Source organism: Anopheles merus, chromosome 3R, assembly GCF_017562075.2.
Source record: "Anopheles merus strain MAF chromosome 3R, AmerM5.1, whole genome shotgun sequence".
NCBI lineage: Eukaryota > Metazoa > Arthropoda > Insecta > Diptera > Culicidae > Anopheles > Anopheles merus.
Window position 1 is genome coordinate 36801172 of NC_054084.1, and position 24622 is coordinate 36825793.

General features: G+C 46.5%; 1 protein-coding gene across 3 annotated transcripts; it reads left to right on the forward strand.

Annotated features, from left to right (window-relative positions):
• Positions 1-168: 168 nt before the first annotated feature.
• LOC121595631 (Krueppel homolog 1-like) lies at positions 169-23414 on the forward strand. 3 transcript variants are annotated; one of them, XM_041919734.1, is made up of 4 exons: positions 169-2148; positions 18808-19827; positions 20089-21184; positions 21263-23414. In XM_041919734.1, the coding sequence occupies exons 2-4, from the start codon at positions 18819-18821 to the stop codon at positions 21837-21839; spliced, it is 2682 nt and encodes an 893-aa protein (XP_041775668.1). In that variant the 5' UTR covers positions 169-2148; positions 18808-18818; the 3' UTR covers positions 21840-23414. The 3 variants fall into 3 exon arrangements, with proteins under 3 accessions (XP_041775668.1, XP_041775669.1, XP_041775667.1); XM_041919735.1 differs by lacking the exon at positions 169-2148 and adding an exon at positions 2595-2835; XM_041919733.1 differs by lacking the exon at positions 169-2148 and adding an exon at positions 12360-13136.
• The last annotated feature ends 1208 nt before the right edge of the window (positions 23415-24622 follow it).

The window sequence follows — 24622 nt, forward strand, 5'->3', positions numbered from 1 at the left end:
TGTCGCCACCCGCGCAGCAGCTTCTCCTTCTAAACATCTATCGCCAAGGTTTGTTCGCTCTCTCGCTCTCTATCTCTCTCTCTCTCTCGCTCTCTCTCAGAGCTTGCACGACCGTGTGGGGCGTTCGTAGAGTAGGCACAGGGCGTCGCTTACAACAAAGCCAACTTGGCCCCGCTGCTAACTCGCGCGATATTTCCGTAAATGACGTGCCTCGGTGCGGTAGGCAGGAAGTAGGCCTCGGACAAAATGGTTCGGTGTGCGTAAGGTTGTCGAAAAAGGTTTCGATCGAAAAAAAAAGAAAGAAAAAAACAGTTGTTGGGAAGGAAAGGAAACGCAGAAGCTGCTCGAACCGGAACAGTACGCCATGCTTTCGTGTTTGTGTCCGTGTGTGTGTGCGTCGTGATGAGGATGCCTTTACCTGTGCCCGTGCATCCCTCTCGCAGTGTGTGCAAAGAATAATTTGCAACCCCATTCAAAAGCGCGTTTCTAACACACAGCAGTGAGTAAGCCGTTCCGCGCAACACATTCGCAGCAGGGTGGAGTAGAACGCGTGAGCAAACGGGCGGCACAGCCGTGTATTGTACCGCACAGTTGGTGCCAGGCCAGGGCAGTTTCGATTCAGTTTTTTGGACGAACGGATGCGGCACACAACAGGCACGGGTTCAGTCAGGCCGCTTCAGTTTCATCTCGTCCCTTTGCTCGGTCCCACCGATTGAAGGCGAAACGCCGCGTACCAGTGTGCTCCAAAATTGCGCAGGCAGACGAGCAAGCAAGCAAGCGAACCAGAGAGAGAGAGAGAGAGTGAGAGAGCGACGGCTCAAAATTCGCGCATTCTTCCGAAAACCAGCAACACTAGCAGCACGCCGTCGTTCACAAGCGCCGTGTTGTGATACGTACCGCAGAGATTCGTCGGGGTAGAAAGCAGCAAGTCCAGTGACCAGTGTAGGGCAGAAGAATGAAGTGATCCAAGTGAGCCGAGTGCGTGTCAATCCAGTGCAGAACCGCCAGTGAAGTGATTCATAGTGGTGAATAGAGCGCTTTTTCTCGAAAACTCAACCCCAAAACCGGGTGCCGGTTAATATTTTCTCGCCCACAAGTGATAACCCCCCCCTGATCGGTGACGGCAGCGGTGGTGGTGGTGGTGGTGAAGTAATATCTGCGCCTATAAACACTGCCCGCTAATCTGACCGTTAGGAAAAAGCCTAGGTCAATAGCGAATCTAGTGTGGATGTGCGGCGGCAACGACGACGACGACGGTTAGTGTGGTTGGGCAGTTTTTTTACGCCGTTGGCTCGATTTAATCACGTTACGATGGCCAGTGGCATGTGTGCGTGTGTGCGAGATCTTTATTGGTGACGATTCACAAACCCCCCCCCCCTCGCCCCATACTTGTAACATCATCACACACTTATACACACTCGAGCGGGTGAGAAGCTGCTAATCAATCGTGCACCGGCCTATTGCGATTCGTGTGTGTGTGTGTGTGTGTGTGTGTATGCGTGTTGATTAGGTGTTGTCGTCGCGTCGTGCGGCACTCGTCCGAGCAGCACTCGTTTGTGATGCATTCGGCATGCACCGTCACACAAGCGCTTGAGCAGCATCACGGCAGCGTGCAGAGCAGGTGAATTGTGAAGGTTGTGTGTGGCAAACGGTGTAGTGCAGTTCAAATTTGTGACCGCTAAGCCAACTAATCAAAGAACCCAACACAGAACCCCTTAGCTGTGTAGTTAAATTGTTAAAAAGTGAATGTGTGAGTGTGTCTGTGTTCTGTCACCGGAACAATTGAAGGAAGCAAAGCACAAGGACGCTAGGTGAAATGTGGCACGTTACGGAAGCGTTACCGTGGTAGCGTTACAGTTTGGTAGCGTTTGCTTGTGTTGCCAGTGATGCAAAACGGGCCCCAAACAGCAATCAAAGTGAAGCAAATGAATGGGCACTCTGTGTTGGCACAGTGTTGGAGGTAAAACTATCGTTTTCCATCGTTGAAACAATGTGCTGGCTGGCGGCCGTTTAAATAGGGAGAAAAGGAGGTGGTGAAAGACCAGGCGCCATCCATTTACCTTATACCAAAGTGAAGAAAGTAAATACCGAAAACATCACACACACCAATTCGCCATCACCATCCAAGGAGCGCGTCGGACGCATAAGGTGAGTTTCGAATAAATTTGTTTAAAAAAAGTGAATTAAATCGCCATTTTCGGTTCGAGCCTGCAAGAGCGATTCTAACGTTTTGATGAAGAAAGATATAATTGAACATTCAAGTGATATAGAAAAAAAAAGCACTTCTCAACAAAGATAGTCCGAGAAAACTCTCTCTCTCTCTCTCTCTCTCTCTCTCTCTCTCTCTCTCTCTCTCTCTCTCTCTCTCTCTTTATCGTTCTCTCTCCCTCAATTTTTCTCTTCGCCACCCTTCCCCAACCCCCCCCCCCCTTCATCATCTTTCCTTTTATCGTTCCATCTCTGTCTGGCCCTTGGTGGCCCTGTTTGCATCTCTTTCGCCGTTTGCAATTTTCGGCCTCGTTTTCCCTGCAGTCGGTGTCTTCTTCGCTTTAACCTTGAAAATGGTTATGCGTACACGGCCGCACAGCACACACACACACATGTACACACATACACACAGGGTGGCTCAGAGCGTCTCGATGGCCGCACTGTCAACATGCGACGTACGGCGTTAGAAAATCATTCGTGCTCGTGGCGATGTTACGTTAGGTTCAGGAAGCTTTTGCACAGTCCCCATTTTGTCAATGTAAAGTTGTTGGAAAGTTTTGAGGAACGATTCTGTGTGCACTCAGTTTGTGTGTGTAGTATGCATTTGTAGCCCGCAAGCCTTTTTGGGTGAGTATTTATGGCGATTTTCAAGGCAGTTTGTTTGCCAAAGTATGAATTGCAAGTGATACAACGTGTTCTGCTGGATTTGCAGTGCATTTTTTGTAATTTTTGTGTTTATCATCCTAAAATAAATAAAAAAAAGAACTATACATTCTCTAAATTTGTTTAAAAAATGCGCAAATAAATAGTTTTTCAGTCGCACTGTTCGAAATAATTGCGCTTTCGCTCTCGTTCATCATTCTAATGCGTTGTGTGATGCGATAACTCCTTACTGAGTGTGTATGTGAGTCAGAGAGAAAGAGAACGAGTGCGAGAGCGAGCGAGAAAGAGATGCAGTGAGAGTGTGTGCACAAGAGATAGCAAATGGCCACCACAGAATCACAGAGTTAGCATAAACTCCATCATCATCATCAGCAGCAGCAGCATCATCTACCATCTCCTCCGCCCGGCTTGCGCAAATCATTTTTTGTTGTTGCTATTGCCTTTGTTGTTCTATCTCACTTTTCTCCTCCTGATTCTCTAGGCTCCGATTTGTGCACGGCCTACCGTGACCTATCCTCTAGGGGTGAACGGAAAGATGGGAACCGCCGGAGAGAAAGCTTTCATCGAGATTGCAGTTTTTGTTGTTGTTACTTTACCGTTAAATTGCACTTGTCATGCTCGTAATTATGCATTGAAAAAATTGCTTTAAAAAAACAAGACAAACTGATTTGTTTTGTATGATTTTAGCACTCATGAAACCGTTAAACGACTTCCTTTTTCCCGGCGCAGTTGCATTGAAATCACTTGTGCTTGTGTACGGTTTGCATAAAAAAGTTGCATTCGTTGCAGGACTGCAAGGTGCAACGAGGGGGTTGGTAGTGGTGGTGGTGCTGCTGCTGCTTTATGCTGCGCAGTCGCTTCTCGCCAGTTGCATCCCTATGCAACATCGTGTTCGGCGAATGAAAGGAGCCGACCCGAATGGGCGAATTAGCGAGCGAGCCAATGCCTGTACCCGTCTGTATGTGCATGTGTGTGCATGTGTGTGTGAAGCTGGGGGTGGGGACGGGGTTCTTGGTGCATTCTTATCCAGTAGTAGTGCAGCTGCAACGGCAAAATCCATCACTACAGAGGCCGTGCCAACAGCGGCACTAAGATGGTGCGGCGAGTCGGTGCCGCTTTTGTGAGTCGTGCCATTGCACACCTTTGATGCAGCCACTGCACATGCACATTTGAATGCGCCTGCTCAAGAAATGGGGATGGGAGGGTTTTTAGTGTACATCGTGTTTTTTGCTTTCTTTTTGCTGCCAACCCTGGTTCTTCATTGGCTAGCTCAGTGTCCTTTGTTAGAAAGCCCTGCGCCCTGGGCTTCTTTGCTATCGATTCTTGGCAACTGAAGTATTTTCCAAACATTTTATCGATATGTTTAGACAAAACTTTAAAATTGCGAAGAAAGAATGGTCCTTCAAAACTAACAATCTCTTTATGCTAATGCAAGTTTGACATAATTGCATCAGAAAAATTAACTTCAACGTTAGAATGAAACTGGTACGCTGGAAACGACAGCAGCCGCCTCTCACTGGGGCTCAATTTTCATGGTCAACGCATTGGGAGAGACGGTGAAAAGACGGCACAAGATTGAAGCTCATCGATCGATAAGGAGCCGCGTGTCTCTTTCGCCCCCATCTAACGCACGTTACTGTGTTACATGCTCCTTTGTGTTGCCATAACAAGTCCTATCAAACTTCTTCACCGTTGCCGTTCTTTCACTCCATTGATGTGGGTATCGACCAGACTCCAGCACGCTTTCTCTCTCCTGCTCTCTCTCTGGGTCTTGCACTGAATGCAAGAGCAACTTTTTGCACACCATTACTTCCCATCCTAATGCCATCTCCCTAGGCGGCATCCTTTCTTTCGGGTGCTGGAGCAGCCGCACACGTACGCAGCCCGAAAACGCCTGACTCGGCTGCGTACTGCCTTTAGGCCTCTCGGAGGCCCATCAGGAGATCGTTTCCTTTTACAACGCGTTCGCTGTTGTGTGTGGTTGTGGTTTATCGCACACACCGGAGGGCAGACGGGGCCCGTTGTGTCCGTGGCTCTGCTCTTTTCTCCTTATCCCTCATTTCCCTTTGGATTCGCTCGAGCAGCGCCCGTGTGTATGTGTGTGTACGTTTTTGCGCTTTGCCTTCCGGGAGGTCATTTGGCAAAGGGCAGTAAATGTGTGTATGTGTGTGTGTAAGCGTTGTGTGTCCACCACCCTCTTGGGTCCCCCCTTGGGTGGTTCATTTCTGAACATTTTCTCTCCAATGCGTGTTGGAAAGTTCGTTACAGCGAAAGAGAGAAAAAGGGAAAAACAACAACGGTGCGTGCATGAGTGAGACAGAAGAAATTTGAAGCCAAAAAACGTGGGTCCATGTGGAGGGGGGTACTTTCTGGGTGGCGGCAGTTTGGCAGTTTTCGGCTGAATTCCGACCTGCCGTTCCTGACCTGCCCTTTCCGCGATGGGTAAAGCCGTGGCATTTACATCGCTTGTGAGTGTGTGCGTATTTTTGTTACTTCAAATTTTTGGGGAGGCCTTCACACACAGAATGCTCCAACATGTTTTTCATGCGATGTTTGGGACAGGGTCGAGAGAGACAGGGTCGGGTGGAAGTTGTTGGGTTGTGTTTCTTTCTTTCTTTCTTTTTTGCGATATCTTTTCTGTGTGGCAAAATACATGGTGGGGCAACATGGAACAAAAAACCCTTTGCCCGCCCCATTCCGTATCGTTCCCTGCTATTCTCGCCCTATCTCTCTTTCTTACACGTAGCGCAGCAGTAGGCCGTCAACACCGCGATGGTTGTTTGTAGCGCACAACGAGTTTCGGCAAGCGTTTGCACGCCTAAGTCACCCGCCCTAAGCATGGTAGGCTTAGGAAAGGTTGTGTATTTTTGGCAACCGTTCGTTTGCGTATGTGTGTGTGTGTGCGTTTGTACGCGATGAGTACCATCTTTACCACGACGTCTGGTTCACTTTTTGCATGTGTTTTATCGCTTCCGCCATACTTTTTTCCTCTTCTTTTTTTTCGTGCAAACTGCGTTCATGTATGCGTGTCTTTGCCGTTTAACGATGGCAGGCGTTTTGGCTGGCGAGAATATCAAAATTTGTTTGCTTTAGAGAGAATCAGGGGGATGTGTTTGGTGGAAGGGGTGATACTTTCCGCCATGTTGGATGCTCGTCTTGGAGCATTTCAGCAGAGGCGTAAGAGGATGGACCGCTCCGACGACCACTCGCGCTTGGCCCCACACGCAAACATTGATGGTTGGGAGTTTTTTCTTTGGTTTAAAGTAGCTGTTAGTGGTCTCTCACACGTTGGAGTGGTCAGTGTTTGGATGATGTATTGTTATTATGTGGCTGTATATGTTTGACGTTTGACAAGTTTATTATTGTTGATCCGCGTTGGTGTTTTATATTTAATGTCCAGCAATTATGTTAATTATAACATTGTTCTATAATTTTTGGTAATTCTAGAACATAGAATTTGATAAAACCGATGTTATTAAAGTTTTTACAATGTTTAAAAAAATCATAAACTTTTTAAGATTAGAACTCTGGACTTGTATTGCAACAGACCTACAGTATTGTCAATGGACCATTCGACTGCCAATCAGAATGCTTAAATTTTAACAAGATACATTTCCAATTCAGAATCTTGTCACACTACACTGAAACTGGAAGGTAAGATTATGTTTATACAGTCAAATTGATAGGCGGTTCGTAACAGAACGATGTTTCATGTTTCTCCTTCCCCGACTGTTCGCCTGCTGTCGTGTCACGATTGCTGCGAGCGGCACAGGGCATTATGCGTCGCCGTTGGAAATGGTTCAGTTTCCAAATGAGTTCGATAACCTTTCCGATTAACCTACCGCTGGTTTGGTATGGTTAATTTTCTTGCCCACTTGCCTTCTTGCTCTCGGTGTTGAGTAGTTTTGTCAAACTCTCTGTCCGATTGCCCGTGGCTGTGTGGTGCTTTCGTTCGGGCCTGACATTGTTCTCGAACGGACTGCTGGCGCCTACTGTGGTGCCCTCGTGGCATAATGTCATGGGTTACGAGATTTTGATTGTTTCCCTATGGGGCCACTTGGACAGTAGGCATACCCCGTAATGGAAAACATTGGAAGAGAAAGAAAAACAAAACAAAAAATGCTATTAGAACCTTAGCTTGATGAGAAGCCAATTGGAATTATGATAAGCCATTTTTCAGGGCCAGCCCGCGTCTGCTGCTGTCCCAAAAACGTTAACATGCGTTAATCGAGGAAGGCCTAAAGGAAGGCTAAAATAATGTGCTATTCATTCGCTTTGCTCTGTGTAATAGTGGACGAGTGCTTGATGGGAAATGATGGTGCACACAAAATGGATGCAAAATTTCTTCCCCGAGCCTGCATTAAACCTGTAAATGCAAGTGCTGCTGCAGTTAACAAAAGCAAAAAAAAGACAAGAAACGCAAATTATGCCCCGTCAACATCAGCAAAACATCATCAGCAGCAGCAAAAACCGGTGTATCATCATCTTGCTGCCCTCCTGCCAGGGTTAATAAAAACACAAAAAAAACATCAGATGGACCCATACACAGACACACAGTGAGCCGAACAAATATATTGCGGTAGTAGGCCGTGTAAAAAGACATCCACACCGCGAGTTAACTTGACGAGGTCGAGGTATTTTCGGCTGAAGCCGGCCGCCGCCTGCCCGTCATTGCCTGCGCCTATCGCGCGGTCCGCGTTTTTTTCTCTCCTCTGTTGCTCTAAACGCGCGCGCGAGCATATTATTCCTGTTTTTTGTACAGGGGACGCATTTGAAGAAGGGAACGAGAAAGAGAGTGAGAGAGGGAAGGAGGAGAAGAGCGATTGAAAAAAGAGATGTAAGGGGTGTGTGCGCGCGCTGACGAAGGGAGTGGAGTGGAGTGTGGAGCGTCGTCATCGGAAACACACGCATACTGCTTGCTCTCGCTCTCGCACTCGCTCACACGCTCGCTCGATTCTGCTCGTTTCGGTTCGGTTCACAAAACTTCGCACCGTCCATTCCACCCCATCCGCAACCCCTGCCTCCCGCCCCCGGGCGCTCTCTGTCCACTGAGGGGTGTCTCACCCTCTCAGCAGAATGGTGGGGGATGGGTGGGTTGGTTGGGTGGAAGTGCGCGCGCGTTTGCTTCGAAACAGAGTTTCATTCGCACGTGGAGGTACGGCACAACATTGCTCGAACGCGCGCGCGAGAGTCTTCTTTCGTCCGCAGCCGCTGCCGCCCGGGGCCCGCTGCGTGTGCATCTTCGTCGCGCGCAAGCCATTTTCTGTCCAGGCGGGCCGGCGGCGGTGCGGCACAACATTTCGGCAGCATTTGGTGGCGCGTGAATATTCTTTTTTATTCTGTTTTTTTTTTTTTGTTACTTTTCTGTTGTTGTTGCTGTGTGTGGAAACGAAGTGTTTTTTTTTTTTTGGGTTGCTCGTATCTTTGCACACTTTTTTGCCTTGTTTTTCTGACCTCTCTCTCTCTTTCTCTCTGTCTGTGTTGGTAGAATTCCTTTTACCAATCCGTTTAACGTTTTTCCTGTACTTGTTCGCTTCTTTTTCCTGTTGTTCTACACTGGATCTGCACCACCGAATTCACCTTGCAAGCGAAAAGAGGGATTTTGGGGTGGTTTTCGTACTGTTGGCTTTTTGTTTGCACATTTTCCTCTATTTTATGTGTTGCACTTTTTGACGGTACAAATTAAAACACAATCATATCGCTGGCCGGGACCGGACCTGCTCGCTGCCTCTACCTTTCCGATCTGAAATATCCGCCCGTCGACATGAAGGTTACGCAAAACCATTTATTGCACACTTCCTTGCCTTCTTCCTGCTGGTGCTGTTGGGTGTACAATTTGCACCACTAATAAGACGAAGCTTTGATAGTTTTAAGAACTTTGTACTGCAGCTCCCGGACACACTACACAGCATGGCGGTACAAGACCGGGTGTCTGGCGGTGCAATGGCGGCGATCTTGAGGTGTTTTTTCTTGTTCATTCTCCTTCCCAAATGGGGCCCGGTTTCGAGAGTGCTTTGGGCACGAAATGAAAGGTGTTTCGCACTCGCAATGCGCTATGCTTTGACTTCCTTTTTCGGGTGGAAGAAGTTTTGCTTGTTTGATTAGCAAAAAAAAAAACAAAAAAAATAGATCGAAACAGAAACACAGCAAGAAAGGAGGAGGGGGCTCTTTGTGCAATGTTCGTTTGATCCCTAGTCAAGAAGAAAGAAAAGGTGATAACGTGGCCATTTTCAAAGCAGCACTAACTCTCTGCTTCGGCTGCCAGATAATGCTAATTGGAGCAAAAAAAAAAAAAAAATTCCAAGCAGAAGCAGAAAACAAACGACCCACGAGCAGCGACGACCCGCCCGCCCAAATAAGCGAACAAAGAAGCAGTAGCAGAAAACATTCCAGAACAGTGGTGGGAAGTACTTTAAGCTTTAACCCAGGCCCAGAGGAGGACAGTGGTCGATTCGATAGTTGTCGCCCCGCGTGTGTGTCTGTCGCTTTGGTTTTCGAATGGAGCCGTTTGTCCAATTTGGTCCAAAAAGCGTTGGGAGTAGGAAACCCCCCAAAAAAACCGGCTGAATTTATGAATCTATAAGCAATGATAATGTCATATCGCAATGAGCGATTAGTCAGCGAATAACAACTGGCACAATAAGCGTCACAAAACCGCGCACATCTTTCGCACGTGGCGCAGGTCTTATTAATATTTATGTAACACGGATCGTGATGGTTCGCGATGTTTGCAGTCATCGAGGGAGAGAGGGAGAGAGAGATAGAGCATCGGATGGTTTGGGTGGACGCCGGTACACCTTTTCAACCCTATAAGGACACGATAAGGGAACGGAAATAGCATTAGGACAAATTGTGTTGTTAAGTAATCCAGGGGCTGATGATGACTTGTGGCCTTTTTCCCTCCCTGAAAGGCTTATCAATCGGCAAAGGCTGCCAAAATCAGCTGGTGCGGACACCGCAGCGAGTGATAACAAATCGAGTATTTCCCCCCGTCCTCCTTGGTACACCTTTCCCCCTTGCTCCAAAGTATTTATTGCGTATCGGGCAGCACCGGCGCGTGTGTCCATGACCAACGCATTGTACTACCGGTTGGGTGGCTGTTTTTTTTTGTTTTATTATATTTCGCGGCCTCTCCCTCTCTCTCTCTCTCTCTCTCTCTAACACGCCTTCGGTAACCTTGTTATCACTTGCCGGCAATCACCAACCTCGACACGCTTTGCTGCGACTCTTCCTTTATTGGCGCGGCGCGTGTGCGTTGCAGTGTTATAAATAACAAAAAAATGATGGACGCCAAATTGGAGCCAAATTTTAAGAACTCCAACGCTAGGAAAGTCCCACCGGCCGCTGGCTTCGCGGTATCAGTGACGGCCTTCCACATACTCCACACCCCAGGACAGTACACGCTCAATCTGAAGTGGATCAGCGGGCTGTTTTTTATGCTTCAACCATCCGGATAAAATGGACAAAACCGTTGAGCCAAAATTCGCCCAAATTTGCACGGATTGGCCTCGACGATTCGGTTCCCTGCCCGTCCCAATCCCAGAACCGGTTCGTCGATGTAAGGTGTCCACTATCGCCACACGTATCCTGGCCAACACGCGTTTGGGGCTTTGCGACATCTCCGCGACACCGTAACAAGCGAAAGAGAAGGCGCGGTGGGACTGCCAATCGTTTGCAAACAATCTAGCAGGACCGGGGAGAAGGACCGTTTGGCTGTTTGACTTAAGCGCAAACTGGTCGTGAAAAAGGGAGGGAGCGGTTTAAAAAAGAAGGCGGAGAGTTTATGGCCCAACGGTGTGTGGGCAAAAGGAGCAAGCAGTGAAGAAAAAGTACACGCGTTGTGTTCGCTTGTTTTTGCACTTCATTTGTATTTTATGGCTTTTGCATTGAGTTGTTCTGGTGTGATTTTCGCCAAGCGACGAACCGCCCAAACGGTCGGGATTTTGGGAGAACTCTTCTTTTACAACTCTGATCCAGCCTGCGAACACTTCCTGTGGTAGGCCCCATTGAAGGCGATCGTCTTTCGAGCTTTGTGCGCACTAACTGTGCCTGTGTGCTAGGAAGATTGCCTTTCATCTTTAGCCGCTTGGGCACTTCTTCCTCACAATTTTTTTTTGCAGTTTTCAATGCCACACACACGCGCGCCTCTGATTGTGAACGCTGGCCGCAAGGGTGAACGTTTGGAGTGTTGCGTCCGTCCGCTAGATAGCCGTTGGGTCCTGATCTTGACGCCGCCTGTGAACGATGGTGTGAAAATCTCAAATTGGGCGCGAGATAAGTAAGTGTGTTGTGCCACGTTCCCTCCAAATGGACCGACACATTTTGGGGTGATTTATTAGTCGCAGTTTAATTAGTCGCAGCCACAAGGCACTTCTAACATTCTAACGGCTTCGCGAGACTCGTCAATCAGGCAGGGGTGAAGTGTTTGGCGTTCATCATTCGAACTAACGACCCTTCGGCGTGTGCGCAGTTCCGATAAGAATGATCCTCGATCTGGCCTCCGGGGATGAGCTTGTTGGGTGTTGGCTAGGTGGTGATCGCGATCTTCTTCTTTGGTGGTCGCGGAACAAACAGCGAATCCGGCACTGTACTGTGTTGATTGTGGCGCTAATTAGAGCTTGGTCGTAAGACAAACAACTCATAAACTAATTTGGTCGTGAGACGCGGATCTTGGGAATTGCTTGGATTCTGGGTGTCTTCATTGGAATAGGGGGAAAATGGGCGGGATTCTAAGAAGAGTCTAAGCTACTATTAAACCTCGACTTCGTTGGAATATTTCATTTTTATGTCGTTGGGCTTTTGGAGAAATTGTTAAATATTTACTCGGATCAGCAATAATTTTCCTATGGAAATTGATCATTCCTATAGAAACACAACATTGTTGGTGCAATATTCCGCCTCACCTGTCCGACATGACCTATGGTAAAGAGGGAAAAAATTGAGGCACCCGATGAGGATTGATGCTGCGGCCTCCTAAAAAAGCCTACAAGATACTCTAATCAAACAGCTATAAATCCCCTTTACGGACAAGTTGCACCCCTCTGTCGTAAAATTTAAGGGGAATTCAAGCCGTAGCAGGGGTGAAAAAAGGTAAAAATCCCGAACCACCAAAAAATCGCCCGAAAAGCATGCGGCACGAAAACAGCCGAAACGCCCGAACGAACGAAACGTCCCGAACTCGACACGAACGCGACCGAGCCGACGATGCGATGTTTTCCGAACCAATGTATGTATGTACGCCGAAGCTGCAGGCCGCGGGCGACCTGCTGCAACAACTGGCCAAGACGACCAGGAGGGGAACTCGCGTCGAGCCGAAGCCGTTGCTGTTCGGGCGGTTTTTGTCTCTGTTCTGCTGCCCGTCCGGTAAAGGCAAGAAAAGCGATCCCGAACCGATGCAATGGGGGGGAGGGGTAAGAAAACATGTTCGAAGTGCAGAGACCGAGTGGCAAGTGCGGTACAGGCAGCCTGGTGGAAACTCGGGCTCGCTGGTCGCGTTCATTCAAAGAAGAAATCTTCGCGGTCACACTTCGGCTCGGGAACGTGCGCGCGTGTCGACCACAAACGAGCTGGCACAAGAAACAGAGCAAAAAAAAAAAGGAAAACGCAACGGTTTAACAGCGTAGCAGCATGCAGATTGTGGCTGTTTGCTTGCAAGAAGGACTTCAATCGCCTGCAAGCAACGAACGCGCACCGGGATTCGTAACGGTTTGCGTGTGGGGATGAAATGGATGGGAAAGTAGAAAGAATTCTTTCTACTGCAGTGGTAAATGCAAGTGTTGGTATTGTCCCTAGTGCATAAGCAGAGCAACTAAGAGGGCGAAGAAGATGGTGGTATACCAGTGCTCGGAACAGTGAAATTTCAAACTTAACCGGTGAAGAAAAGTTACTACCTTCCTGCTACATTGTGCCTGATTGGTTGGTTGATGATAAATGCTATAATAAATGCGTAGCTAGGTATTTTTCAAGTGATTTCTGCCAGTACAAACGGGTAAATAGTGTGTCAAATCCAGCCAGAAGAAATAGTTCCATATACAAAGTGTGCAAAGTGTGCCGATCGTATCGATCGAGTAAATTGTTCGGTTGCATTTAAACGGCCACCATGAAGAAAGGTGTGGAAACAGCAGCAACGAAAGCGGTGGCTGCAGCAGCCGCCGCCGCAGCCGCAGCCAGTTTGGCGGAGAACGTCGATCTCTGGGCGCAGCAGGATTGGATCAAAACGATTCTATCCAAATCTGGGACGGAGATGAAGGAAGTGCCGGCAGAAGGTAATTGGTTCGGATTGGAGCGAAGCGGATGTGGGAACAGAACTCCAAGAACTGGGTGAAAATGTATACAAATCCAAATACGGCCAGTGCAGTTATGGAGCATTTTTGTTCTTTAGAAAATCTTTGCCTCAGTGGTGCCGTTTTATGTTTCAAAAAGTAGCTCACTTTTTTGTAAGGAGCAAAACATGTGTAACAGTGCACCTAAAATCCATGCGGCGCAAAAGATATGCCAACAGTCTGAGTGGGAATCGTTCCTCGACCGGTTTAGTGGGAGCTGGCGCGTTGAACAATTTGACCAAACATGATTTGTGTAAAGATGCGCTTTGTATCAAATTTTTGGAGCAACTGGGTTACATGTTGTTCTTAAGTAACGTTGTTGAGGGCCTTTTACCACGTTATTTTTAGCAAACGGGTGAATGTTGAAATCTTGTTTTAATGCAAAAATAAAAGCTGAACATGTCAAATTTTTTCTGATATTGTAAAGACTATTAATATTTGACAAAAATATCCAACATTATATAGGGTGTTAAAGACGGAATCAAATGTTAACATACCAGGTTCAGTAGCTCAAGATTTATTATAACTGTCAAACATAAAGTTAATAGTTTACTTGTGTACCATATCATTAAATTTTTATATAATACAGTGAAATCTCTCTAAGGCGAATCTTCAAGGGACCGTCAATTTAGAGAGATATTCATGTTGAGGAAAACTAATGAAGTTGTTGCTATGAAGTGTCGAAAAAACCTGGCATCCTTGGCAAAGAAAAAACCCAACAATCTGAGTTCCTTCTTCTAAGGACTCTTTTTGATTCAAATAGTAGTTCATAATTATGTTTTTTCGTTAGGTGAAGCTAGATCAAATAAAAAAACGGCAACAGCCCTACATTGTTAAAACCTAAATGAAAAAAGTTAAACTGTCTCTTGATAAATTTGAACTTGGCGATGACAAGCGATGACGCTAAATCTCGCAATCTCTTATTTTTTAATTATAGAAAATATTCAAAATAAACAAATTTAATAATAACCTGACATTTTTGGACCAATATTTTTGTGAACTGTCGTTAAAAAATTTATCTCAGAGAATTTCTGCTGCCAAATCGCATATGCATCTTATAGAATATTCACCTTCATCTTCATCTTTAAGAGACATAAAATGAATGGAATATGAAGGGACCGTCAAAATATTCATCTTAAAGGAACAATTCATCTTGAAGAGGCTACATCTTAGAGAGATTGCAGTGTAATTATTTTTAGTGAATATAATTCTAAGGTGCATTGTTTCAATTCAACTCTCCCAAAAAGCATAATTTGAATATGCTAACAAAAAAACGATACATATGAGACAATGAGACTGCAAGACAATTATGAGCGTCTGAAAAATCATATTCAAGTCGTGAAATACTGTTGGTGCAGTGAAGCTACAGCGTTAAGCTTAACAATATTGAGATACGGAAAATGGTTTGTTAGCACATCATATTGACTTGTACAACTATGTACATGATTAATTTTAATCCTTAAAAAGTAATTCGTCCTGGAGGGCCTAAGTTTGTAGTTCGCTGCTTCAAAATGAAAGATCTCTTTAGTAGCTTTGTCAGATACTCGATGATTAATTTGTGTAAATATTTTGACATGTTCTAGGTTTCACATAAATGTCAAAACACCTCATACTCAGTGCTTATTTCACACAATGTGGAACTGTTCATGTTTTGTGGTAGTTTTTTGCTTCTTCTAATGCTACCCAAACATCTAACCATAGAACCACAATAATTGGCTTAGCTCGGTCTATCTCTTTAATTGGCAGGCTAATAACCGTAACCTACTACTTCATACGTAAAAAAACCTAAAGCAGTATTCGACACCAACACCCCGTTACAACAAGCAAGTTTTGAGGTTTTCCATACCTCTGTGCTAATCCTTTGACAAACCTTTGTAAATCTCAAACAACAACGAGAAACATCGCTTTGTATGCTTCGCTACGTAAATGTTACACTTTACCTCAGTTGATTGGTTTCCGCGTGATACGACAAATAAAAAAAATAAAAAAAAAACAGTTCCACCTTCTTGGTATCGCGACTCGCAAACGTACGATCGCTGACCTAGCCAAACTAGTCCAGCATGTTCCCAATTGTTGGGCAGAGTGTCATGTTACGTAGCTGTGTAATGGTCAAGCGCATGCAGATGTTGGCTTTGTGCGGGCGGGTAGGGGAGGGTGGAGCAAGTGAACGAACACCCCAAAACAATGATTTTATCTCAACGATCGTATTAGATTTCACGGTGTGCCAAGGGTAATCAAACGCGCTTGACATCAGCCATCACCTTTGGTGCGTGTGCGTGCGTGGTTTCGATTGTTTGTGGAAAATTGGCATTAGTGTGTTGGTCGGTTGTTGTTTGCTGTTGACGATTAAGTGGTTTGACGTGTACGCATACGCATGAGATTGAATCGCCCATTTGCTGGATATAAGACGCGTCCACTCGCTTAGCTTATCCTTCGTCTGGCAAGTGAGCTTGTTGTCGCACGCTCTGGTGTGTCGTGTGCCGCCTTAGATAGCGCCGGCAAGGTTAGATGTCTGAGCAGACAAAGCGAATCCACACCGCAGAAAGGGGAGGGATTAAGCTATAACGATCACGGTGTTTGGAGACCCACTTTTGTCAACCAATGCGTATGCGCTGGGGTGCACCTTGCAAAGGCTGCCAGCGACGGTGATAACATATTGTAATGCGATACTTTGTTACTTCCGGATCGAGAACAAGCAGCTCTTTACAGGAATAGAATGGTGCTGGTTTTGTTTTTTTTTGGCCCAAATCTCTAAATTTCATTTTTTTTGTTGAATGTTTAAATTGAACCGTTGTGACCTATACAACGAATCTCAGTGTCATTTCCTCTTTGTCATTTGACATGCACGAACTGAAGCCAGATTTCCGATCGGGGACAGCATTTTATATAGGTCTCATCATCATCGTCAAAATTCTTGATTGCAAGTATGATTAATAACCCAAAAAAAAAAAGAAAGAAACCAATAAAGGAAGACTCGTCACCACGATGGCCGATAAGCAGTTGCGAAGTCACTTTAAGTCCGATGACATGTTACACAAATGTTACGCGGGGTCAAAAAGAAAACAGAGATGATTAGAAATTACCGATTATGACCTTATAAAAGCGTAATTTAAACAACAGAAGAAGAAAAGTAATTAAAAAAAAAACAGAACACCACACAGAGATTACCAAACACTAACCTTACCTCCGGGATTGGCGAGAACTTTGCCAGTGTTCGGGGAGCTTGGGCTGCTTTTGAGGCTGCAGAGTGGACGATCCAGAGCAGATGATTGACAGCGGATGAGACAACGGACACAGAGTGGAGAAGAGTCTTGCGAAAGGCGCGAATCACCGCGCACACGCGCTTCTGCTGCTTGATAATGTGGATGTGGTGTTTGTGCTTTCATTTTTCGCTGCCAGTCCCAGATTGTGTTAAGTATGCAGGCAAGAACAGAGCAGAGCAAAAGCAAAAAAAAAAAAAACAGAATAACAAATATATCAATATTAATTCGTAACCGTCCGTGTTCGGATCCACGTGCCGCTAACGATGCACGATCGCGGCTGGATGTCGATCAGCTTCTTCCCCAACTGCGCCCACCGCTTAATCGCTTACAAGCGGGGCGACGGGGCCGGTCGTTCGAATGATCGTCGTTCGGGGGTCTTCTTTTCCGGGGGATGAGGCGATTGCGCCCGAGCGGAACGACCTTTGTTAGAGTGTGCTGGTGCTGCTGTGTTGAAGCTAAAAAACCCGTGCCCTCACCCGAAGACCATGCCCACGCTCGGCCGTCTTTGAATTGTGCCATAACGCAGAGAGCACGCGCGCGCGTGTTGATATTCTGTCGCCGGGAATTTATGTATTATGGCTAGACGTTAGTGTTTTCCTGCTTTTTTTGTTTGGTGATAAGATATTCTCTTCATGATAGCCAAACTTGACGGCCCATCCGAGGGGAAAAAAAGCAAACTACAAAACATGGGTGGAAGTGAAGTTTTTGTACAATTTTGCGATATTTTTGCACATTCCACGGAAGCGACATTACTGGAGCAGGACGGCGGCGCAGTGGAGCTGCTTGTTGCGTGTGCGGAACTCGTGCTTGATAATTGATTGGAGGAGATTGATGCTAGTTGTGCGGCGATGATGGTGGTAGGTCTGGGCAGTTTCTGGGCGAATTTCGTACATGTCAAAGAAACATATGTTTTGTACAATGAGCGGAGGCTACACACACACACACACACACACACACACACACACACACCCACGATAAGGCAATCGCAACGTTCGAGACGATCGTGTGAGTCCGTGTTTCGTTGCAAAAAGTTTCGACTGTCTGAGGCACGCTGCGAGACGACGACAGACGACAATAATTAATTGGAGCAGTTACAGCACAGTTAAATAAACAAAAATACTTTCTTGTTCCGTTTTTTCCCAGTTCAGAATAATCAAAATCTTTATTGCTAATTAATAATAATTATTATTTATTAATCATAATAAAACAAATGATAAAGCGGCAAGTGATTTGAGCGGTGTCGAGTTGACAAATGTGGAACTTGTCACTTGCACTTTCTTTTATTTAATGAGAGGTAGACAATCAAAGCTGTCAATAAATATAATTGTTTATTATTGCTTGCTAATGAACTGCTGCAATATAATACAATTAACAGTTCTGCTGTCGTAAGATTACTGTAGCGAGTGTCGTCACGTCAAAAGCTTAGCCTTTTCTGTAGGATATTCTTAGGAGGTTTTTTTAAACATATTTTCTCTTTTATTTCCACTTTCACGTGATAGAATAAAGGTTCCAAGCACTGTTAAGTATTGCGAAAGAGTTATTATGCTATCTCGTTGAATGTAAAAACACTTACGAACGGTTGATGTGTTTATGGAAATGTACACAGTATGAAATGTTGCTCAACCAAATCAACAATTCGCAATAAATGATTCATGTAATCTGTGGAGTATCTAATCTAAGGTCAACAAATAGAGAGTGAAATATTTTAAGGATCTTCATTAGAGATCTAACAGGGTTTTCCAAATCACATGTGCACATCATTATTCACCACCATTAAGTTGTTTTTCAACAGCTGTCAAATGGTGCATTTGCATCATAAAGTTCGGGATACATTGTTCGTACTCGCTAGTGTAATTTTGATTTTTACTAGCGCATCTGGTGGCGGCTGGTGAATGTTTTGAGTTTTACAATCGAGGGAATGGTCGTGCTGTATCTCAAATTTAAGTAGGTATTTCACCGTTTTTTAATGCAAAAAAGGGCTTGAATAATTACACAACATATTTATCTATCAATCACACAGCTTTTGCCAGTCCAGTTTAAGTAAAAAACATGGAAAAAGAACATATTTTCTGAAGCGGCTCCAAATTGTGTGACAAAATGCTTTGGCCAGCCGCCGCCAGATGCGCTAGTGAAAATCGAAATTAGACTAGCGAGTACGGACAATGTACCCCGGCCTTAAAATTTTAGTTGATGCATTGTAATGATGAAAAAAAAATACACTTTGTCTGATGTTTCAAATTTAAATCATTTATCAATATAGAAGACAAACGCGACTTTTAGTATAACAATGAAAACAACTATGTTAAAGAAATATGTTACTTATCATTGGTTTTCGTCTACTTTCCTTTCAGATTTATGCAAAATGGTGTATTATTCTGGCCTTCCGTTGCTTATGACGCAACAACAGCAGCAGCAACAACAACACGGTCCAGACGGGACGATACTACAGTTAAGCTACAACGATGCAAACAGTACCGAACAGTACGTGGTGGCAGGGCAACCGTCTCGCCTCGGTGTCTCCCACCCTTATCAGCAGCAGCAGCAGCAGCCCCAACATCACACGATCAGCCTCACGAACGGGCTTACGATCAGCAATGGACCGCAGAGCTGTAGCAGCAGCAGCAGCAGTAGTAGCGGCAGTAGTTCCAGCAATGGCCAGCTGACGATTGTGTTAAATCCACCGGCGGCGGGTCAGCTCGTGAGCTTGGGCGGCTCCGCACTGTCCGGCACCTACACCGGTCCGATCTCACCGGCGGGAGACAGGGGCGCTTCTTCCTCACCGGAACAGTCCACGTACCATCCGGTGCAGAGTGGCGGTGGTAGCGCCAGTGCTACGCCAGTCGGTTCCAAATTTCGCTGCGACCAGTGCAACATTAGCTTCGGTAGCAAGAGCGCCCACACCAGCCATATGAAATCTCATGCCAAACAGCAGCAGGCGAGCGAAAAGCTCACCACCGCTGCCAAGCTGGGAGAAACCACCATCACTGCGAGTGGGGGCAGTGGTGGTGGTGGTACCGGCTCGCCGGCCGGCCCACAGCCCGACCCGTACCAGTGCGACGTGTGCAAGAAGACGTTCGCGGTGCCGGCACGGTTGGTGCGGCACTACCGCACGCACACCGGCGAGCGACCGTTCGAGTGCGAGTTCTGCCATAAGATGTTCAGCGTGAAGGAGAATCTGCAGGTGCACCGGCGGATCCACACGAAGGAGCGCCCGTACAAGTGTGAGATCTGTGGCCGAGCGTTCGAGCACAGCGGCAAGCTGCACCGGCACATGCGCATCCATACGGGCGAGCGGCCCCACAAGTGCAACGTGTGCGGGAAAACGTTCATCCAGTCCGGCCAGCTCGTCATACACATGCGAACACATACCGGTAAGTGGTCGTGATGTTAAAAAAGATGAGATTTTTTTTATTTAATTTAAATGTAGTAAACCCCTAAAGCAAATATCGATGGAGACGCCTGGTCGTTTTCAATTGCGATGGAGACGCCTAGTAGCTCGCCGGTCGCTATGGAGACGCTTGGTGCTTTGTGTGTAGCTAGTTGGCTGCGTACTGCGCTGCATACCAGCAAGGTAAAAAATGGCTGCGTGTACTGATCGTGTTCGCTTTTCTCGCTCCTCCGCATGCTTACAGGTGAGAAGCCATACAAATGCCCGGTGGAGGGTTGCGGCAAGGGTTTTACGTGCAGCAAGCAGCTGAAGGTGCACTCCCGGACGCACACGGGCGAAAAGCCATACCATTGTGATATCTGCTTCCGGGACTTCGGCTACAACCACGTGCTGAAGCTGCACCGCGTGCAGCACTACGGGGCCAAGTGCTACAAGTGCACGATCTGCGACGAAACGTTCAAGAGCAAGAAGGAGATGGAGGCCCACATCAAGGGGCACGCGAACGAGCTGCCAGACGATGAGGAGGCAGCGGCGGCGGCGGTGGCGGCATCGGAGGCTGGAGGCGCCTGCAAGCTGGAGGACGTGTCCACCTCGGGCACGGAAGGTTCGATCAAGTTGTCGTCGCCAGCGCTGGAGGGTGGTGGTAGCGGTAGCAATAGCAACAGCAGTAGCTCCTTCGACTATTCGTCCAGCATGAGCCACACCGAGGGAACGGAGCAGAGCGGCGGTCCGTCAAGCGACGAACCTTCGGGTCACTTTGCGATTAGGAAATCGGGTTCGTCTTCTCCATCCTTCGCTGTGGGATCGAACGAAGCAGTTCAACAGGCGGGTGCTGACGAGGAGGAGGAAGAGGAGGAAGAGAACGATGAAGAAGAAGACGAAACGACAGACGATGGTGATCGCAAACAAATGCCACGCTATGAGAGTATGGCACCGTCGTCGTTCGATCAATCGTTACAGCGCGCCTATGGTGGCGGTGTCGCACCGGCACTGCTTGCGGCGGCCTCCATTGCGGCAGCGGTGGAGAATGGCTGCACGGAGGTGAAGTACTGTCCGGAGCTGAAGCAGCAGCGCTCGATCTCCCCTGTGCAACCGTCGGCCCTGTCGATCACGCGCAACACTCCACCACCGTCCTCGGGTTCGTCGTCATCCTCATCGTCCTCTTCAACGTCCTCCGTTCTGTCGATGGCACCGTCCAGGGGTACTTCCTCCACGCTGCACGAACAGACCGGGTCCAGTGCACCATCCGAGCCCAGTGCGGGACAGTTTGTGTACGAGCCGATGGCGATCATGAAGCACCACGGATACTTTGCACCGGCATCGCAGATTACCGAGTTCCGGTAAGTGGTTTTCACAGGGGATTGATGTATTGCCCCCGAATAAAGTGAAATTCTAATTAAACTTTCCTACCATTCCAGCTCATCCAGTGACATTGTCCGGCAGGTGGAGGCGGCCATTGCGGGCACGGAGAACCTTCTCACACCGCCCCGCTCCTCGCCGGAGTCGCCCGATCGTTCCTCCTCGCCGGAATCCGATTCAGTATTAATGGCCGATCGGGACAACAACACGCTGCCGCCGCGCAAGCGGAAGCTCTACTTCAAGGACAGCCAGCATACGGTGTCCACCGGTCCAAAGATGGCGTCGCTGGAAGTTACTGCACCCCAGCATTATGGTGTTACGGTAGTGCAGCAGCAGCCGACGCCGCAGCACCATCAGCAACAACAACCTCCTCTCGATGCTCATTCCGGTCATCAACAGCTGTTCCATCCCCATCAGCAGCAGCAGCAGGCACGGCAGCTGCACTATCAGCAGCAGCAACGACCAGAGGATGAACGCTCCATGAAGCTGGAAGTCCTGCAGCACGTGTCCCCATGCCAGCGGCAACCATCGCCAACACTGCAAGCACCAGCACTACCACAACAACCGCAACAAACGTCAGCACCGTCCGTCATACGGATGAGCTCCGTCATTCAGTACGCAAACAAGTCCTCGTAGTGCGGCACTCATTGAGATGGTTAGCAGTAGTAGTTCGAGTGGTAGTAGTAGTAGTAGTAGTAGTAGTAGTAGTAGTACTATTTATATTGTAGTTTGTCGCAAAATCGCCAACCGACCCGGATCGGTGTGAGAGCCGTAGTTATAGGTCAGCAACCAATAACCTCACGCGAATAGGCTAAGAAGAAACTGTGAATTCACATACACAACCTATATACACTTACACACACATATACATCCATAAATCCAGTGTTTGAACTGCAAACTCATCTTTAGTCGTACCGTACATATATATACAAACGTATGTAAGGGGATACTTTCGTTGTATGGCCCCCGCTCGCCGCACCCATCAATGACATGGGAAGGTGGCAGCAAGAAGAAGAAGAAAAAGAAAAAAAAGAAAACATAACAAGACTGTCTCAGGTTTAGAATGGGGTGGGAGGGAGGGAGGTGGGAATGGGGAGGGTCCCAAAAAACCCTCCCAACTGGGGAAGGTTAATTTATAACAGCGGTTACAAAATAATGCATCATTTTATGTGTAGTAATTTCATCATTCACTGTAATCACTAATCACCAGGCAATAACAGCACAGTATCAGGAGTTGGTTGGGAGTTATTTTTTATTTTTATCTAGAGGGCGGAGAGTAAGCGTATCCAATTGGAAAAATGAAACCCAGTGAAGATAGATAGTCCCATTGGAAAAAGACGGCAAGAACAGTGGGCAAAGGAAGTTTGAAGGAATCGTTAAAGACTGTTGATCATTGTCAAATGTGTGTGTGTGTGTGTGTGTGTGTGAGAGAGTTTTTGTTTTGGAAAGGAAATTAGCGAGCGATCTTGTAGTTTTTTGGTTGTTGTAAAGACTGGGCGTGTAATAACGCTGTGTGTTGGTGTGTGTAATAAGCGAAAGACTAACGATGCGAATCATCAGCCTGACTAAAAGAAAAAAAAAGAAAATAGAACAACAACCCAACAACGCCGTTCTTGTGCGGTTTAGATAAATATACTACCACCACCACCACCACCATCAGCAGCATCATCAGCATACACAATTATACAATTCCTTCTCCCTACAAGTGTAAGCACATCCTTCCTACGCTATGGTAAATGTTACGCGTATATGTATATTCCGCTTCGAAAACGGTGGCCATTTCTGAGACGAAAGACGAAAAGACTAGCCAGCAGAGAGAGAGGGAGAGAGAGAGAGAGCGAAGGAGAGAGGTAGTAATAGTAAGGTGCAGCGCTTAGTTACGAACGGTTCGAGTGCGTGTGCGTGTTTGTATGTACGAGTTACGAGTGTGTTTGGGATGGGATTGAGTGAAGTGCGCGCGCGTACTGAGGGGGGTAGCATACACTAGGATAGGAATTAATGAAAGTAAAACCCGTAAACAGAATAGACTGGATGATTTCCCAAATTTGAAGCAACCGTTAAATCTTTTAGAACTCGTAAGAAGGGGCAAAGAGTAAGGGGGGGGCGGGGGGGGGAGGTTGTAAACGAATACGCAGAAGGAGAGAGAGAGAGAGCGTGTGAAACGGAACTGAAAATGGAAGGAACCAATGCTTGGAGGAAGAAAAAGGAAAACAGCAAAAAAAAAAAAACGATCACTCTAAAATTAAGCGCCGATGGGAGAATGGAGTGTTGCATTTACTTTTGAGCCAAAACCCCTCGCCAGTGATGAGAAACAAAAGGGGAGGAGCGGGGGGGAGGAGCTTCATTGCCTTTTTGTTTGAGGGATCTCTCTAGCCAAGCACTGTGCTTCTTCTTCCTCAAAAGTTATCTTTAAGCTTACGCCAATCTTTAAGTACGCCAAACGTTCTTGAGCAGTAGTAGAAGGAAAGCAAACAACATCACGATATCTTTGGAGTTGATACAATATACAATACAAAACCACAACAAATACCTCGAATTCCTTTTTTGTTTGTTTTTGTTTTGTTTTTTTTTTAGCTGTTCCTTGTTTAATGTCCCCACTTTTCTACTATTAAAGCTTGCTGCTCCTGCACACTCTTCCCATGATTTTGTCAGTGTAGTAATAGAGCGTTGTTATTTGTTTGGCTGCTTTTTATTACCACCTCTCGCCACTGATCCGTTGCAGTACTTGGTTTTGGCTTTATTAAAAACAAACGAAATGTTCATCAATCAGTTCCTTAGCATGCAAAAAAAAAACACATAAAAGAACGAGTTGTTAATAATGATGCATGCATGCTTGTTTTTAGGTTGGTTTTTGTTGCTGTACATGTTTTGCGCTCCACTGCTCGCCCCCTTCGTCACTGTTTAGTCATGTGTTTTTTTTTTAATATTACAGGGTTTCCCACGATTTATTGGTCGGTTCCCATCAATTTTTGGTGGGTTCCCATATTTTGTTGATGCGTTCCCACGATTTTTTGGTCGTTTCCCAGAATTTTTTGGTCCAATTGTATTGATATCCAATCGGAAAATACCAATAAATTATGGGAACGAACCAAAAATCTATGGGATACGACCAAAAAATCGTGGGAACGCACCAAAAAATCATGGGAACTGACCAATAAATCGTGGGAAACCCTGTATCGTTGTTCCGGCCATTCCGGCTGCGAAACACTTCCCTGTGACCAAAATTATGTTTTTTATTTGCATTTTATGAAATAATTTTAATAAATAAAAACAATCTAAACATACAAAACGAACAACAGAAACGACTCCTCCAATGTACTGAACTCGTGAAAAAAAAAAAACTGAGAGGACACACGCATACATAGGCATACACACCTGCCTATGCAAACACAAAACACATTCTCAATTACGTTAAATGA